General features: G+C 33.7%; 2 protein-coding genes across 4 annotated transcripts in view; one reads left to right on the top strand and one right to left on the bottom strand.

Moving 5' to 3' along the window:
• DIS3 (DIS3 exosome endoribonuclease and 3'-5' exoribonuclease) overlaps positions 1–16665 on the top strand; it is a 26958-nt gene extending 10293 nt beyond the window's left edge. Inside the window, exons 6-21 of one of the 3 annotated variants that reach the window (XM_039886829.1) lie at positions 1–165; positions 1255–1368; positions 1492–1629; positions 2201–2347; positions 2712–2828; positions 3080–3181; positions 4104–4168; positions 4252–4336; positions 4749–4876; positions 7283–7369; positions 9155–9311; positions 10570–10784; positions 10892–11060; positions 11190–11348; positions 12054–12176; positions 12820–16665. In XM_039886829.1, coding sequence (XP_039742763.1) covers positions 1–165; positions 1255–1368; positions 1492–1629; positions 2201–2347; positions 2712–2828; positions 3080–3181; positions 4104–4168; positions 4252–4336; positions 4749–4876; positions 7283–7369; positions 9155–9311; positions 10570–10784; positions 10892–11060; positions 11190–11348; positions 12054–12176; positions 12820–12903 — 2055 coding nt within the window. In that variant the 3' untranslated portion in view covers positions 12904–16665. The remainder of the gene's footprint in view (positions 166–1254; positions 1369–1491; positions 1630–2200; positions 2348–2711; positions 2829–3079; positions 3182–4103; positions 4169–4251; positions 4337–4748; positions 4877–7282; positions 7370–9154; positions 9312–10569; positions 10785–10891; positions 11061–11189; positions 11349–12053; positions 12177–12819) is intronic. The other 2 variants (XM_039886827.1, XM_039886828.1) reach the window with 2 other exon arrangements.
• BORA (BORA aurora kinase A activator) overlaps positions 15778–19524 on the bottom strand; it is a 21952-nt gene continuing 18205 nt past the window's right edge. Inside the window, exons 11-12 of the mRNA XM_039886836.1 lie at positions 16952–17083; positions 15778–16078 (exon numbers count right to left, since the gene is read on the bottom strand). Coding sequence (XP_039742770.1) covers positions 16013–16078; positions 16952–17083 — 198 coding nt within the window. The 3' untranslated portion in view covers positions 15778–16012. The remainder of the gene's footprint in view (positions 16079–16951; positions 17084–19524) is intronic.

Raw genomic sequence — 19524 nt, 5'->3', positions numbered from 1 at the left:
ATAATCTTACAAGGACTTAAAAATTTAAACCGAGCTATTCATGAAGACATTGTGGCTGTGGAGCTTCTCCCCAAGAATCAGTGGGTAGCACCATCTTCTGTGGTTTTACATGATGAAGGTCAGAATGAAGATGATGTGGAGAAAGAAGAGGAAAGAGAACGCATTGTATGAAACCAAGCAGGTTTTAATTTTTGTCTGTGTAGCTTTGTATAATTAATATGGTAGCTTTGGAGAAAATGAAACATTTCATTGCTTTCAGGTATATTGAACAAAATTATGGTTCTGTAGGTTTAATACATGTCATACACAAAGTTAATATTTTCCCTTTAAGTGTTTAGTCTTAAATTAATGTCTTATTTTGCTCAATAAATGAATTTAAATACAAAAAAATTGTTAACTTGTGTATAAAACTTAAACTCTGACATTCAGGTACATGATCTGTCAGAATGAATGAGGTTTAAGTAAATATCGATTAAATTTTTCTGAAATGCTTTTATGTAATGTTAAAATTCCCTTAGCATACTAGGTATATTTCTGGGCCCTTATATTTGTGTTTAAAAATTCCTTCTCTGTTACTGTATTTGTTATGAAGAGAATGCTTTTAGTTGTTTCTTATAGCCAAAGTCTACCTGATGTGACCTATTTATTTCTCTATTTTAGAATTATAAGAGTAATATAAATATTTGGAACTCATACAACGTTAGTATTTCTTTTTCCGTGAATTATATTCACCGCTCTGGAGTCTTACTGTGACATTATCTGTGCAGAGTGTAGGACATAGGAGAGTGTTAGGGGTGACATACTATAAGATCCTTCTGCTGTTTCCATAAGAAATACTCTTTATTTTGAAAAAGGAAGCAACTTTAAAAATACTACTTTTTTTTAGTGTATTAATAAATGCCACATAGCTAATTAGTACAAACTAGTACTAAAGTCCTAGTCTTTGAATTCCCAGACCTGTGTGTGTTAGTAAATCCTAATATTAAAAATGAAAAGAGTTGAATTCTGACATACTTATTCAGTTATATTTATTTTTTTCAATTAGCTGTTTTTGCATTCCTTTATTATTATGGAACTATTTCTGTGGTTTGGTTTGACATGCTCTTGCTTAGAATTTTGAAGCATCAATATTCTGTACTTTTATGTCATAATTTAGTGCCTGAAAATATTAGTAGCATATTCATATTCTCATTATGAAGGGAAATTGTGTCATTATACTTAGAAATAACTGGAGATTTTTTTTTTAAATCTCAGCTTAAGACTGTTGTAAATGAAAAAATGTTGAAGCCTACTGGCAGAGTCGTAGGAATAATAAAAAGGAATTGGAGACCGTATTGTGGCATGCTTTCTAAGTCTGATATCAAAGAGGTGAGTAGAGAGCATACTGCTATGTAATAAAAAATGATACATATTTAATACAACTTACAGCCCCCGTTTGCCCCCACCCCAATTTTGTATGTATGTGAAATCTTTTTTCCTAATTTTCTCTAGTCAAGAAGACATCTTTTTACACCTGCTGATAAGAGAATTCCTCGAATTCGGATAGAAACCAGACAAGCTTCTACATTAGAAGGACAGAGAATTATCGTTGCTATCGATGGATGGCCCAGAAATTCCAGATACCCAAATGTAAGTTTGAATTATTAATTTTATTTTAGATGATTTCATTTAAAATTTAGAAATAAAATTGCTTTTTTCAGTGGAATTAGAATCTGCTTATGTTATAAAATTTATACTGAAATTTAAGAGTATTTCACACAGGTACCTGATAAGTACTGTACATCCAATTTGAAATTAATCTTATGAAATTCCAATGTAAATCATTTGGTTACTTTTATTCAGAATTCCAAATAAATAACTTCTATTGATAGGAACTACAAAAATGGTGTTTGATACCTAAGTAAACGTTAATAAGCAGATTTTGAAGCTACTGTATTTGAAGCACAATGAAACTTGGAACTAATCGGAAATAAACAGATACTTTGTTAAATAAGCGCTTAGGCCTTCATTAAGTCTCCATCATAAACACTTGAGGATTCTCATCATTATTTAATTTACCAAGGGGTCATTTTTAAGAAGTGATTTTGCATACATACTAAGGTGATATGTAAATGAACAAGAATTTAATGTGAAAATAAAATACAAATTATCAAATAAAGTTATAAAATACACCTTTTTAATAACACCTTTTTGGCTTTAGGGACACTTTGTGAAAAATTTAGGTGAAGTTGGAGATAAAGAGACTGAAACAGAAGTTTTGTTACTTGAGCATGACGTTCCCCATCAGCCTTTTTCACAGGCTGTTCTTAGCTTTCTACCAAAGATGCCCTGGAGCATTACTGAAAAGGTAAGTCGGAAAGAATTCTTAGTGACTTTATAAATTACTATATCTGAGCGAATTTTCTTTGATTTCCGTATTTTTAAATATGTAGAAACCATAGTCCCTTTCTTTTCTGCATTTACTTAGGTACAGTACTCTTAGGTATTACAGAAATCACTTGCACTGAAAGATACTTTTTTCTAGAGGACTGACACTAGCTTATGTCAAATTTTTCAAAGGCAAGGGAACCACAAGTAATGTCTGGTTATTAAGAAATAAGATACTTTTCATTTTTATATTTTTGTATAGGTAATGTCGATTTCATAAGAGCAGTGTTGCATTTGTACTATCCAAACAACTTTTTATTTCTTAATCATGTGGCATCTTCTAGGACATGAAAAACCGGGAAGATCTGAGACATCTGTGTGTTTGTAGTGTGGATCCACCGGGATGTACTGATATAGATGATGCTCTGCATTGTAGAGAACTTGAAAATGGAAATTTGGAGGTATTTATTTTGTACTTTCATTCTTATCCGTATAGTTTTGTTCTTGAGTTAATTTTCTCTTGACCTATTGTAGAATTTGTGACTTATTTGTGCCAAGTATAGTCAGGTGTAGCTACGGAGACTGATGGGCATTTATCATAAAATGAAATGGTAAATATGACTGAGTTTTTTCAGTTTATCTGAGTTTCTTCTCATAAAAACTCTTTATCCATTTCAGCATGTTAACATTCTTTTATTTTTATCTTTTTAAGGTCGGTGTTCATATTGCTGATGTTAGCCATTTTATTAGGCCAGGAAATGCTTTGGATCAGGAATCAGCTAGAAGAGGAACAACTGTGTATCTTTGTGAAAAGGTAAATGTATTAAATTTAAAATGGAATTTTGATCTATGCTTAAAACTTTCATTTTATTTTTAATGATACCATCATCTGAGGTGTTTTCTAAAGAAAGGACGACGTCAGTATTCAGTGAAATTTGATGAGTAACTATTTTGTTAATTGTGAACAGTTTGTAAAAATCGTGGGCACTTTTGGATTCTTGAAGAGTCACAGTTTACATAAACTAGCTAAAAGACTAATACATAGAATAAAGTGGCCTTATATCAGTGAAAATATTGCAGTGTTTTTTGTTATTGAGTGGCCCAAAATAACAAGTAGATGTTGTTGATATAAATTGTTGTGTAGCTTTTAACTTACTATTTATGAGTAGCAAATTAAAAATGTATTTTCTGTTTTTTATAAAGTTAAGTCATAAGTCTACTCAAGTATTGTCCCATAAACTTACAGAGAAAAATTGTGAAAGTAGAGGAGAAAGTTAAGCTTAGTCTGTTATAAATTCATTGTTTATGTAGCTTTTTTCCCATAAAAATTCAGTGACTGTCTTTTTTAGTACTTTTAAAACACCACAGGGCTTATGTTAAGTCTTAGAGAAGAGGCCAGTTGTAGAGCTAGTAGGGCTTCTGTTTGCATCTGGTACAAATTTTCTAGAACAGAGATTTCAGACTTCATAGGACACCTAGGTGATTAGTGAAGAGACTTAAATTTAGATCCGCTGACATGAAGTCCAGGTTTCTTTTATTGCTTCCTTTTTGTAACAGTTTTGTGTAAGGACCTTTCTAGAAATATATAATTTTTATTACATGTTTTCTCAATTCCAATTTTAAAGACCAAAATATTCCTTTTTCTTTTTCCTTGTTAAAGTAATGCTATATGAGAATGAAACCACAAATAAATTTATGGATATAGCTGAGTAATCTTCTCTTTTTATCTGTTGCAGAGGATTGACATGGTTCCGGAGTTGCTCAGCTCTAACCTATGTTCCTTAAGGTGTAACGTTGACAGGTATTTATGCATGTTTTTTCATAAGAACATAGTAGTTAACTACTTTAACTGATTCCCATTAACAAATACTATTTTCCCCATAGGCTGGCATTTTCATGTATTTGGGAAATGAATCACAATGCTGAAATCCTAAAAACAAGGTTTACCAAAAGTGCCATTAATTCAAAGGTTAGTTTCATAGTTAATATTTAATGTTTAAAATTTTTTATACTTTTAACACTATTCTAGATTGTTTTGAGAAAGTTAGGCTTATTAAGAAATTTTCTCCGGTGTTGCAGTAAAATCTAGTTTTTTCGCATTTATCTGCTTAAGTCTTAATGTTGATTGTAAATGAGTTTATGTAACAGTTGTCCTATATTCAGAAACTTATAAAGCCTATATACTTCAGAAGACCAGATGAGAGTTAATGAACCAGAAATCATGGGTGCAGAGTATACATACTATAGCTAGGAATCTCTCTTTTGATAATGATTTTTAGGTTTTCCAAAATCATGAATTTTATGTAGTGGAAATATGAGAATGTAGTCAACCAGCTTTTATGATTTATAAGCAGTATGTTAACATATGGTTTCTATTTTAGGCTTCTCTTACGTATGCCGAAGCTCAGATGAGAATTGATTCAGCGTCCATGAATGATGATATTACCGTTAGTCTCCGTGGACTAAATAAATTAGCTAAAATTTTGAAAAAAAGAAGAATCGAAAAAGGGTACATTTCAAAAAATATCTATTAAGTTATTTCTTAATTCATTTATCTTGTGTTAAGATAACTTATTAACTCAAGTGTTTTATCATGGACAACGAGGAATTATGTAATAGTTTGAACAGAGACATCCTACTTCTTCTAGCTACCTTTTGAGTATTAGCACCCTGATTCTGGAGTGATGTTTGTTTAGGAGTTCTGTTCTTGTAATTTGTTGTCTTAAAACCTGATATGTTTGAGTTAAAAATCTTAAATTTTAAAAAGGCAAGAATTCCTTAAGACTTTTCTATGGGTTCTTTTTAATTTTAATTAGAAATGAGTTTCCAGATTAAACATTGGTTTTCAATTTTAGTTAATGTAGAGGAAGTTCTTGCACTTTAGAGTTGGAAGAGGTTTTAGAGATTTTTTTCAGTCCGACACCTATGTTTTTTAAATGATTAAAAGTTACAGTCTTCCCAAAGATCTAATAGCTAGTGGTGGATTCACGTCTTTTAGCTATTAAATCATGGCATTTGCCTAATTACAAAAGGTATAAGGAGCGTCCAGGTACCCAAACTTGTTGAAGTAAAGTAGTTAAAAGAAATTTGGTTCTTGAAAGACATCATCTGGGTTCCCAGGCCTGTCCAGGAGTAGGATCACAAGCAGTTACTAAAAGTATTTTTGTTGGAGAATGCAAACTCTATATCTAAGATGCACCTATTAAAATTAAAAATTTAGTTCCTGCGTTGCACTAACCACATTTCAAATGCTCAGTAGCCACATGTGGCTAATGACTACCACATTGGACAGTGCGGATAGAAAACGTGTCCATTCCTGCTGTAAGTTCTATTGGACAGTGTTCTAGATAGCTGTGATGAACCACCCCTATCTCTACTCACCCCTCCGTTTTTTGGGAAGTTTTCTAAGATCCTAAGTATGAAATTCAAAACTGTGTAAGGATAGTTGGGGTGCAGTAAATCCCAGTAAGACTGTTGCTTAAGCTTGTCATTTAGATGTAAGTAAGAGAGCTGTAGATTTTTTTTAATGACACAAAATGTTATTCAGCAAATATTTGTTTATTGAAGGTTTACAATATGCTGGGCATCAGAAGAAAGGTTACATAAAGGTAATTTTTAGAAAATATGTTTTAAAAGCAAACAGTAAAACAAATTGAAATCTTATTCATTTTGGTGGTTTTAAAGTAAAACAGTTAGAAACTTGCATTGGTAACATCACTTCTCATAATTAGGATAGAAAAGATATTTTTCATCTTCAAAAACAGTCTTTAATCTTGTAAATAGAAGGTCATCTGTTAAAAGCCATCATTGAATCTTAGTCTCAGGGAGAATTGAGAAAACAATCAGTAAAAACAAAAATATTTTTTGCCTTCATAAAGGTTATGTTCTGTCTTAGCTTAAATCATGTCTCTTTTAAAGAATAGACATAATTATGTTATGTAATGGTTAGTGTTCTATGAAGGAAAAATGATCATAATGTGATTCATATACCTTGCTTTTTAAGCCAAGACATATTAGTAAACACATGTTAGATCTGATGCAGGACCTTGTAAATAATGCATGGCAGGAAAGGATTATTTGTTGAGATTTCCTCTCTAGTATTCCTTTTGTAGCTCTTCTAATAAAGGTGAGTTAAGGAAGAAAAGGAATTTCAGTTAACTGGTCTCATCTCATTTTTTTTCTCCTATGATTGTACAAGGTTACCCAGCCTCATTAAAATTGACGTTTTAGGTTGATTTGTTCCTCCCCTGATGCAAGTAGCATCAAGGTATGATGAAACATTAGACTTCTCTTGCTTTGTGGGACTTTACTTTTCAAAGGAGAACTTGCCAAGTCATTAAACAAACCATGTATGTAAAGTACTTAGCATAATATGTTATCTGACACATAGCACTCAGATATTGATAGCTATCAGTATATGCAACATACTAATATTTATCAGTTTCTTCTGTTGATTTAGTCTGTGTAGGAAATGATTTTGAAGTGTGTATCTTCTAATGTCACTGATCTACCTGTAGCGGTTTGCTTTTTGCCTCTCTCCATCATCTCTCACGTCAATATATGGTTTTCTGTGGTACATAAAATGCTGCCAGTATCTTTAATTGTAAAAGTGATTACAAACCCATGTAGCTTAGTAAAAACTCATATCTTGGGTACAGAAGATATTCAGACCCTCAGAAGAACTTGTATTTTGTTGTGTTGCCATTGTGCTCTCTTGTTAAGTGCATTTTCGATCTATAAAATATTAAACTATCCACGGAAATAGAACATAAAACTTAGCAGATGGTCATAAAGCCTTCAGAAGAATAATCGTTACACACTCGCTGTAATCATTTTCTGTTTTAAAAGAATCACTTCCGGAATTATTTCTGTTATTGGCTCACTTGGGTAATTCACCTCTTTAATTTTTATTTAGGGCTTTGACTCTCTCTTCTCCGGAAGTTCGGTTTCACATGGACAGTGAAACTCATGATCCTATAGATTTACAGACCAAGGAACTTAGGTATGTAATTTTTTTTGATGGGCAATAAGTAAGATTTTGATTTTAAATATAACATCTGCTTTGTTAGTAAACAAAACATTTATACCCAAAATGTCTCTTTCTGGCAGGGTTATAATTTTTTTTTTTTGACATGAACTGTATAGAAAAGTAAACATCTCACTTTGAAGTTTTTCTTACATAAAACTGGGATTAGTATAGTAGAAAAATTTCCAATTTGAATTGGTTTGTCTCAAATTGGTGTGTGGTATATTAGAACTTGACTAGTAATAGTTACTGTAAGTAAAAGAAGATTGCCCTGATTAATTTCGTAAGTATTTTATGTAGAATGTACTGTGGTAGGATAAAGTAATAATCACAGGGCTTCAAAGCCAGACTGCCTAGGTTTAGATCTCACTTCTGCCTATATAACTCTAGACAGGTTTATTTGTGACTAATAAATAGTACTTACGTCATAAAGTGTTGCGAAGAGTTTTCAGGTGATGTACTCAGCTATTGTTATTGTTTTATTGATTTAATTAAGATTTAGGAAGCGAGGAATTTTTGGTTAAATCAGAGTTAGGCCTCTTTTCCATGCATCTTATATAAGATAATTTCGTAATTAAATTTGCATTTATACTTTTCCAGTTGATGATTGAGGATTAGAAATAAGAGCATACTCAAGTTTGTTAGTTAGGACCAGTGTGTACTTTATAGCATTAGAGCTAAAATTTAAAAAATATTTTAGTTGGGACTTCTGTGCAAATAAGTCTAATGTTATTAGGAACAATGAGCCTAACACTACAAGCTTTTTTGAGGAAAAAATTGAATCCAGCTTTACCAAAATGGAACATCACCCATTTCTTCCTACCAGTTAGAAAAAAACTTAGTTCTAAGAAGTTGTCTCTATAGTTTTAAAGGTATGCTAGGAGGCATTAATAATATTGTAAAAATTAACATGCTGTAGGAATCTTGTGAAATTAAAAGTTTTTAGATGGAAACAAATGAAAGATTAATGCATGTTCAGTGACTTGAGAGAAAGAAAGCACTGTGTAAACAGAAGGTAGATCATTTATTAAACTTAAGTTTTAAATGGACATAGATAACTATTTAGAATGAAAAACATCAGATTGGTTAAGAGTTTTGAAGTCAAGATATGTAGACTTGGATCCTGTTACTACTAATAACTGTGACCTTGAGCAGGAATAATGGTACACATGCTCAGTTTTCTCATCTGAAAAGCAGGGCGTATGTGTGTGTATGTGTATATATAAACACATACATACACTCCTATATAGCACAGCACAATGCCTGGTTCACAATAAGCACCCCAAGTAGTTGTTGGAGATACAGTGTCTTTATTTTGGTGATCTATTGGTGAAAGTTTTATTTATTAAACCAAAATTTGTATGAACTAATCTTTTAATTCTTAGTAAACTTTATTTCTATGGATATATAGTTAAATAAAAATATTTTTATTTGGACTCAGTAAAAGGAGGTAAAAATGTTTATGATTTAGATTTTATATATTACTAGAGTTAGTAAAACTTTTATTTTTTTAGTGCAATTTGTAGAGTCTCTAGCACAAGATTGACTCACATAGTAGATGTGTAATAAGAGATTGTTAACATAATAGCTGAGAAACAAGAGCCTTAAGTTATATATTCAAAATATACATGTGCACACACACATGAATGTTTACTTAAGAAATACTTTCACTGTCTTGTAGGTAGAAAAGGTAACCTGTGAATAAATACGGTATATAGATGTCAGATTCTCTTTTCTTATTTAATGATTTTTCATTGGCAGAGAAACAAATTCTATGGTGGAAGAATTTATGTTACTTGCCAATATCTCTGTTGCAAAAAAAATTCATGAAGAATTTTCTGAACATGCTCTGCTTCGAAAACATCCTGCTCCTCCTCCATCAAATTATGAAATTCTTGTTAAGGCAGCTAAATCCAAGGTAAAGCCCTGTAGTTTGAAATGGTATCTGTATTTGTGTTTTGACCTATTCATTGCTCTAAATAATAAATCTATATTCACATCTCTATAAAAGTTTTTTTGTCATTTGATGCAAAAATATGCCAGTAGTTCTCTTCCTTTTTATTACCGATATATATTTCACGTATAACATTGTGTAAATTTAAGGTGTACAGCGATACATTTGTATAGACTTAAGTTATTTGCCATATCCTGGGCACATTAAGATCTTTTCATCTCTCTCTGCCTTTATACATATTCTTTATGCCTGTGTTCCTTCATGCCTCCTCTGAACTGCCCAACTTCAGAGATTTACAAATAATTTTTTTTCTCTTTATCTTCAACTCAGTTAAGCCCTCTTTATATCGTGTTCCTAAGAAGTAAGTCTATGTATTACCTACAGGGAAAAAAGGAAAATTATAGAAAGGGCACCATTTCCTCAGCCCCACATACCTCCCTGCCTCTGGGTAGTGGACTCATTTAGGCATAATTACCCTTACTCTTAAGGTGACTGGCTAAGGTGGAGGGAGTAGTTTTAGCGCTCAGGGCATTATTCTAACAGGATGGTGTTAGTTTCTGATGTTTCAGACCTTTATGGTGAGCTACCCTGTCATATCTGTAAGAACTGAGTCAGCTTCTCTTTTGCTCCAATAGGGCTTATGCTATAAATTGGGGAATTTTCTCTTACTGTCTTATTTCTTCCTAAGACCTGGGTAGAGGAAGGGGGATTTAAGTATTTTTGCCTCATTTCCCCAAGCAGAATAAAGCAGCTAAGTTTGATGTATCACAGCATTGAGCTGTAGAGACCAGATACACTTTTATTTTGTCTCTGGCCTTTACTTCTACTCTGAATGGAATGAAAATACCTGCAGAGAAAATCTAGACAAGCTGGAAAGTATTCAAAACTACTTTGATTTTTTTTTTTTCTACTCTAGCAAAAATTAGGTAAGCACATGTTGGACTTTGAGAGATAGCACCGCTGCCACCACCATCTTTTCTTCAGAATGCTGATGAGCTTAGTACCTTTCATTACATTCAGAAAGTGTTAAGCTCTAATGTTAGACAAAACAATCATTGCTTTTTATAATTTTAGTTTTCCTAGGTTAAAAGTAGAAGATAAGCACTATTGTCTGGTCAGCAATGACATGTTTGTTCAATCTGATCCATTATATTTTGAAGACATGATGGTACTGATTCTGAAATGTTTAATATGGTGCTCTTTCCCTCTTCTCTATTCACAGAATTTAGAAATTAAAACTGATACAGCCAAGTCTTTGGCTGACTCTTTGGACCGGGCCGATTGTCCTTCTTTCCCATATCTAAACACTCTGTTAAGAATATTAGCCACTCGCTGCATGATGCAAGCTGTGTACTTCTGCTCTGGAATGGATAATGATTTTCATCACTACGGCTTAGCATCCCCAATATACACACATTTCACTTCACCCATCAGAAGGTACTTTTTTCCTTATGAAATGAAATAGAAAATAGTTAATTTTGAATTTTAAAAAGATATTTTAATGCTAACGTAGCATGATTCTCACTTCTCTCTTATATATCTAGATATGCGGACATCATTGTTCACCGGTTGTTGGCTGTGGCTATTGGGGCTGACTGTACTTACCCAGAGTTGACTGACAAACACAAACTTGCAGATTTATGTAAAAATCTCAATTTCCGGCACAAAATGGCTCAATATGCCCAACGTGCATCAGTGGCTTTTCACACCCAGGTACTTGCTTTCTGTCGATAATGTGAGGAGAGATGAAGTTTAGTTAATTTTTTATGTAATTTCTTTTCTTTTTGGATAATTTCAGAGTATTTAAGACAATTCATAATAAGGTTGTATGTTATTTTACAGTTATTTTTTAAAAGCAAAGGCATAGTAAGTGAAGAAGCCTACATCCTATTTGTAAGAAAGAACGCTATCGTGGTGTTGATTCCAAAGTACGGTTTAGAAGGCACAGTCTTTTTCGAAGAAAAGGACAAACCACAGCCACGGCTCACTTACGATGATGAGGTACAGTATTTCTGATGTTTTATTTGTGGCAGGGGGAGAGGCGCTTTTTCCTTGATAGGTTACAGATTGTACCTATAAAGGGTCAAATTGTTTTTTGTACCCTACAAAATTTAATTATGTCACCTAAGCTTGCCGTGTATTCATTTTCTCACTTCAGCATATCTTTCCACATAAAAATATTGACCTTGATTTGTTTCTTTTATATCATGTAAAGTTTCCCCCCTAAGGAAAACTTGAATTACACTTTGCCCTAGGTAGAGGGACGGGCTAATGTAAAGGAATAAGTGGCTGCTTACAGCTCAAGGAAGGGAATTTTCCGATTTCCCGTGTCTCTTATTTGACACACCCCCTACTTCCCTAACCTACTTCTTCCCTTTTAAGTGAACTATGAAGCAATAAACTGCCTGCAGTACCTCTGCGCTCCTCTACTGGACCAATAATTTGCTAATTAATGGGGTCAAAATCCTGAAGTTCAATATATATTGGGACCATCTTAATGAAAGGAGAAAGTGTGCACAGAAATAGCTCATATTTATATGAGACAGATCAGTGGTTTTTGTTACATTGAACACCTAGATGTGCTTATTAAATATTGAAGTAATTTTTAAATTTAAGCTTTTAAGTTAATATGAAAGGTAAACTATGAAAAATTAAAGCTTTAAGTGTATGAAAGTAATGAAAAATAGTAAAATGTATTTTGTTTAGATACCTTCACTTAAAATAGAAGATACTGTGTTCCATATATTTGATAAAGTTAAAGTGAAAATCATGTTAGACTCAACTAATCTTCAGCATCAGAAAATCCGAATGTCCCTGGTAGAACCACAGGTAAGACCGAACTTACACTGTCTGTGTTGTAATGGACTATATTTTGTGAAAGACGGATATAGTCACAAGTTATTTCCATTTAATGATAGAGGGACTTCTGGAAGTAGTGTGGAGGACAGATATTGCAATATCAGTTCCTATTTTCTTACCGATTGCCCTAAGGCGTGGGATCTTAGCTACTTAGAATTCTTCTGAGGTCACTAGTACCAAAAGCAGAGCTCTTTGAGATCCTCCCTTTGGTCCTTTTTCACTTTTGTTTTGAAAGATGCACTTCTGAAGTTTAAGATAAAGTGTTTCACCTAGGACATTGGTTCTTAACCTTTGTTTTGCCCCAGCACAGCCTCTGATGCTGATAGTCACAGTGGCTTGGCTAATATAATTGGATGTGTTATAAACAGTTCTCAAATGACATGCTTCTCACCTATTGAGAATCATGTCTGCCTTTTACATTTTTTAACCACCCTTACTTTGTGTGTGAAATATATACTGTATGTGGAAAACTTTTTCTAACCCCATTTTCCCCATCTACTCCTACGTCCTTTTGAACATGGAAGTGTCAGTGGGGAAGGCGAAGGTGAGAATGAGATTTAGTCCATATTTGTGGTTTTACTCACCTTATTTTTCTCCATTTGCATTATTTTAGATACCAGGAATAAGCATTCCTACTGATACTTCAAACATGGACATTAAGGAACCAGAGAGCAAGAAGAAGAAGCTTGAAAAATAGCTATAGTCGACCAAAAAAAACTTCAAGGATTGGTTTCCTTCAGGGAAACAAGAAACTTGAGAGAACGCTTCTAAATCTAAGAAATGTGTGAAATAGTTTGTTACTTTTAAGTACATTTTAATAATTTGAAAAATTTGCATTTTTATTGAACTGTTGACTGTGTCTATTCCATACTTCATTTCTGGATTGAACAGAACTATTTATGCAGAAAAATTCAAGTCAACATCCATTACTGAAATAGTGACAGGATAGTAAATTCAGGGATCTCTAAAAATCATTTAAAGGGTGCATTCATCTGCTTATTAAAGAGCAGATTAATTTTGTATAAGTAATTTATTTCATATTGATAGAAAAAATCTACCATTTTCCTATGGAGAAAAATAGAACATTTTTAGAAGCAAGGAACAATCTGTTGTTTCTAAATCTTGAAAGCTGTTTGGTATGGCAGTTTTTAGATTTCAAGACAGTGAAGTCAAGATGTCGGGGAGTTCCGTATTTAATTTCCTTTGCCACCTTTAATTTACCTTACATGTGTTGTTCTGTTAAAAACTCTCCGGCATTTTCTTAGTGATCCTTGAACAGCTGTGAATGTTTGGGAATTGAATGTTGTAGGAAGGCAAGATGTAGGATATTTTGATCTGACTGGAAAAATAGTTTTACCTGGTAATAAGTATGGTCATCATCCTTGACCTCAAATATCTCCCCCAAAGTAAGGCATTAGGGTTCAAAGAATAGAGATGGATGCCACTTTAAATGTCACATCATGCTACTTGTAAAATAAAAAGTAGGTAATTAATGGCTTTTAAACCACATATGTATCAATTATGTAAGAAAGGGGGGTTGTATAAGTACATATTGAAGGGAGCAGATTGAAGTATTAAAATTTGGTGTGCCAGTGACTACTTCCTCATTAACCACAAAGATGAATAATGATTAAATTGGCATTTTCAAGTATTTTGAGATAGTTACCTTAAAACACTTTACTTATTCAATTTCTAAAGTACCTACAGTGTACCAGGCTTATCCCAGTCAAGTCAACTATCTCTGCCTTAAAGGAGCTTGTGATACAATGAGAAGAGTGGTAAATATATCAGCAGGTATACTAAGTGCGAATCATTAGTGTGTACTTTTAGGCACTTAATAATTATTAAATGATTGTTCTTCCATTTTTCTGTTACTGAGGAAAACATCCATACATTGAGGCAGAAATTATTTTAGATGAAGGAAAATAGCTTTGAGTCATTTTGGGTCCATACAGTAATGGACTAACGTGAATTAAGAGCAGGAGTCAGCAAGTCTGGAAAGGGCTAGCTAGACATTGGAGGCTCTGCCAGCTGTACAGTCTGTCACAGCCTCGGTACTCAACTGTTCTGCTCTTACAGTGTAAAACAGCTGTAGACAGTACGCAAACGAATGGGCATAGTGAGCTTCCAACAAAACCTTATTTATGGACACAGGAATTTAAATGTTACCAATTTCATGTGTCATAAAATACACTCATTTGATTTACACCACCTCCACCCCAACAAAAAACTGCCCACAGGCCAATTTGCAAGGAAAAGGGAGACTTTTCGGTGAAACAAGGCTGTGGCTGACCTTGTCTATTTATCTTTGCAAGTTTGTTTTCTTGTGCCTCATTTATAAGGAAGGCCTAATTCAGGCATTAGTTCAAGATGACCAGAAACCTTATTTTCATGCTTTTAAGGCCTCTGCTTTGATAAATCTAAAATGCTTCTCTAGTGCAGGGTCTTATGCTAAGCAGCTTAGATTGAATATTTCACTTGAAAAGCTCCCTTGGGTTAGGATTACTATCCCCATTTAACAGATGAGAAGATTGAGGATTTGTGGCTCAGATCGAGTAGTTAACAAAGCAGGTGTGTGAATCAATTATAGTCACTACTATGTTTCTTCTGCTATTAAAATAGCCAGGGAAGCTCCTACCCCAGGATCTAGAACTCTTCTTTATTTAAAGTTGTCTTAAGTTAATATTGATTCCAAAGCCTCTGTGATTAAGGACTCAACTTCTTAACATAGTATCTTTAACAGTGGACCTACTGGCCGGGAGAGGATGAACCAGGTACACAGTAAGGAACATTTTTTAGAGGTTAGCAGTAAGCTTACAGGTGCAAAAAAACAGTAAGGAAAAAATGGCAATGATAGTTATGTCTTTATTTCCTAGGGCTCCATGTGAATTATCACTTTATGAATTTTTAAAAGGTGATTTGTAAATATACATTCTCCAAAGATAAAGAATATCCCCACAAACTCATACCCATTCTACTCGCAACACGAATATAACTTTTAAAATAAATTAAGTCTGCCCAACCGTCACTTCACAGTCTAAAACCCTGTAGGAGCTCCCCTGTCCTATTTGTCTTATTTTTCTCCCTGGCCAAATCTGAGCTGGAAAAGATGTCTCACCCTAGGGATGGAGCTAAGATTCTGGGCATCCTGCATTTATCCCACTAATAAAAATGATACATAATATTAAGATGCTGTTAATACTACCTTTCTAGTATTTATACTTTTTAAAGTAGAACTAGGCCAGTTATTACTGGCCGTAAGAATATCTACACAGAAATGAATAAATAGTTTAAGAATGAATATTTTTGGAAGCCTACTTAACCTCCCCTCCTACCTCTTCAATTAAGTAAATTTGTTTTATATCTAAATCAAATTTACTACTTTTACATAGGTTAGAAATTTAAATTCATTTATATAATCACATTTTAATGTAAAATAAAACAGTACTTCCACAGTTGCACATGCTCAGAACTCAATTCAGTGCTGTCAGTCAGGCTTACTAATTCGCAGTTCACCGACCCTGTAGGTAGGAGAAAAGTCATCACTCAAATTTTTTGTTAAACACATCACTCAAGGTAAGTACAAAAATATTTATTGGTAAAAAATAAACTTGTACTTCAGCAACATGTTGACAGTTCCAGGAGCTTTTCTGTTGTTTCTACGTCCCTAAATTAAGCCCTTGATTCTTCACATTAAGGAGGGAAACAGCGAAGCATGTTAGGTGAAGCAGGTTTTCCCCAACTACGGTCCCGTAGGCGAGCTGCTGCTCAGCGGTAAGTAGTCTTTGGTTCTGAAAGAGGTAACTCTATAGACTGCTGCACTGAGGACGATTTGCTGTCTTCATCCAACACCTCTGTGTTGTGTGGTCTTGCTATGAAAGAAGAAAATGCCTTATTTTCAACTTAAATAGACCATTCAAGAGTGCAACTATTGAGACTTTTTAAAACCTAAATGCAGATTCTAAAGGGACAGAGAAGATAGGGTTTTTTTCAGATCAATATTTTGTATCAATAAGTACTTCCTGTACCTGAATATGCAGTTCACTTTTAAGTGGACAACTATAGTCCCACCTCATGACAAAATGGAGAGGGAAAATAAGTGGCCTCCATATGAATTCTTAATATTTGGAGAGTTATATTTAGTAGTACACTTGCTGATGTTTACTATGTTTATTAATAAATTGGCATATAAAAAATTCCAATTAGCGCCTAAATTTATGTTGGGTTTCTTGAAATAGGAACATACAGTTAAAACCATCCTATTTAGGTTCAGTAAATGTCTTCATCGACAGTATATATTTGTGTAAATACTCAGTATGTAAGGTTCATGTTATTCAGTATCCAAAATCTATAAAGGCTTTGGATTTTAAGAGCCTTTTGTGTGTGAATTTGATGTGTATTATAGTCTCTCAATTGTACTATTTTCCTCTCTAATAATAAAAGTTCTTTTTTATGTTTAGCGTTTAGACAATATTTGAGGCAAAAACCTCTGACTCTCCTCTCTGGTACCCCCAATACCTATTCATCTTTAGTTTTAAGGAACTGATTTCAAGTACCAATTCTAAAGTAGGGCTAGCTCTCCCTCTCCAACCTCTTGTACTCAAAAACCACCTCCTGTTGTTTAATCACTTGAAGATGAGATGAGGCATAAACATGATAATAAAAACTTTAAGCAAAATAGAGGGAAAAAATAGACCCAAAAAAGTCTTATAACCTACAAATGTTATTAAACTGTTTTCCCGTACCTTTGTATTAAAAACTTGACATTTATTCTCGACCTCCAAGGTTTGTGCATCACCCTCTCTGCAGTAACTTTCTGCCCCAACCGTATCCATAATATTGCTTCCACAATTCTGTGTGTTATAGCCACTATCCATCTGACGGGGATGAGAACAAAAATAAAATTAACCTAAGGATAACAATGCAAACTAATTCACTTATCCACAAAATTTGAGGAACTTTTTAAAGTAAACTTATTTAAAAATATAAAATATATACACATAAATAAGATTATAAATATAAAATGGAATATTCACAGCTGAACAATGTAATATTTACTGTTCATCATATTGAATGGAATTTAAAAAGTAATATATAACCCCCAAAAGGTAGTTTTATATAGAACCAGTTCTTAAAAGTAGTTATTATAAAATTCCTTCTAATACATCTTATAATTTTTAGAATCAGTGAACTAGCCAATAAGAACATGCTTTCCAGTTACTTTGTTATACTTTGTAGATGAAAGGATTAACAATCAGCTTTACCTTCCAACTCATTTACCAACCTTTAAATGGCTTGGTTATATTTCTAAATAAAATTTACCTAAAAGGCATGCTACCTTTAAGAGTATTCAAAATTATACACATTTTTTAAAAGCTGGGCTACATTATACTCATACCCATTGATGAAATAAAAAGCTTCAAAAATAATACCACATATAAATGGCTCTAGATTTAGGTCAACTATTCACTTAACTGAAATTATAGCATTCTAGGATACAGTTAATGCCCAAGAAAGCAAAAGAAGGATTCTAGCAAACTTCAGTTTTGGTACAAATAAATAATGAGTGCCTAAAAAAGTGCCCGGCCCTCTATATGGCACTCTGTATAATGTCATTCTTAACTTTCTCCTCACTACAACCCTGCTAACTTCACAGAAGAGGAAGCTAAGGCTCAGAAGCGTTAACTTTCAAGGTCAAAACTAGGTGAAGAGCTGAGGCTCCAAAGCCCAGTCTACCACCCACACTGCATTTACCTGCACAATGCTGAACACCAAACACAAAATCTTAGAAAGATCCACCGCACCTAAGCCTTTTTCTGCGAATTAGGATCAGAGGAAGGGAAAGGTGTGTACTTTTGTTCCCAGCACAAAGTAGCCTAGAAAGTTCATTCTATCATAATCTTAAGAAAAATATTTCCAGTTTTCAGGAATGGATTGGTATTTGTTTACTTCCAAGAGTGGAGAGTCACGTTCCATTTAAATAAAACCCTATGATGTGTAAAAAAGAAATATTGCCATCCCAGGGGAAACTCTCTGTTCTGCTACCATTTGACAGCTATTTGGTCAAAATGTAATTATTGTTTCCAGAGACTCTGCCAATTACTCTTTTATTATTCACCGGTGCCAAACAACTGGCTTCTATAACTCAAATACATAATATATCAAGGGAAAAGTTAATAGTACAGTATAGGGAGTAAGACACACAGGAGTTTGTACCCTTCTGTAGGAAGAGAAGGATCAATGGGCATCCCGTGAGATGGTGGCTGACCCCACTGGCTCTCACCAGACCCCTCTAATATTGATGCCTGCTATGGACCAACCAGACAACACAGGTCATCTTACTCCCCACAGGTAGAAATGTACCGCTGAGAAGGATGAGGTGATTTTCCAGAAGTTAGAAAAGAGCCAAGAAATGAAGGCCTTGAGCTTACAGATCATAAGTGCCCAGCACAATTAATGAAATGAAACTTACACCAAAGTACCATTGGACAAAGGGCACTGTGGACAAAGAAAAGATCCTATACTCCAGGGAGCGGGTAAAAAGAGATCATTTACAAAAGATTAAGTTTTAAAATGGTTTCAGATCTCTCACCAGCAATACTGAATAGAATCAATGAAACCATGCCTTCAAAGTCTGAAGACAATTGTTCCCAAATTCTCAAATGTGAAAGAATAAAGAACACATGATTGGACATGAAGTATCTTGAAAAATGTTCTAACTCAGAAAGCTGTGAGAAAATATGTTCCAGTAAAGAAAGAAGTAAACCAGGAAAGAGAAGAATGGGATACAGAGAACAATACAGAACAATACAGGTTAAGGGAATCCACAGTAAAGCAAGTCACAAGGCCCTGAGAAAATATGGCTGTCTCTGTTTGAAAGCTACCTCTGTGGTAGGAAAATAAGAATGTATGAATACATTTTTAAACAACAAATGATCTTCAAAAGGTAGGCGTTATTATGATACAACCCAAAGGGTAAAATTGAAACTGATTGGTAGTTGTCACAGACAGACCATACTTTAGTTCAATGTAAGAGGCTTGTAATGGTAAGAGAAGTCCCAAAATGTACTGGAATATCCATCCCTGCAGGTACTGAAGTAGAGAGAGAGTGGATGACAATTTAATAGTGATATAGGCTTCCAAGGGGTAGTTGGATGATTTAGGTGTATTTCAATGAAAGTATTTTATAATTCTTCTACAGATGCTCTGAAAAAAGTCGTAAGAAGAAGGGAAAGAAAAAGTTTACTATAACTTTAAAGCTAAGTTTGTATGTGCTTTTTCACTTAGGAACTAAATTTAGAAGCTAAAATAGGTAAAA

The sequence above is a fragment of the Pteropus medius genome, unplaced genomic scaffold (assembly GCF_902729225.1).
Source record: "Pteropus medius unplaced genomic scaffold, Ma_sr-lr_union100, whole genome shotgun sequence".
In the NCBI taxonomy this organism is placed as follows: domain Eukaryota; kingdom Metazoa; phylum Chordata; class Mammalia; order Chiroptera; family Pteropodidae; genus Pteropus; species Pteropus medius.
This window is presented reverse-complemented; position numbering and strand designations above follow the sequence as displayed.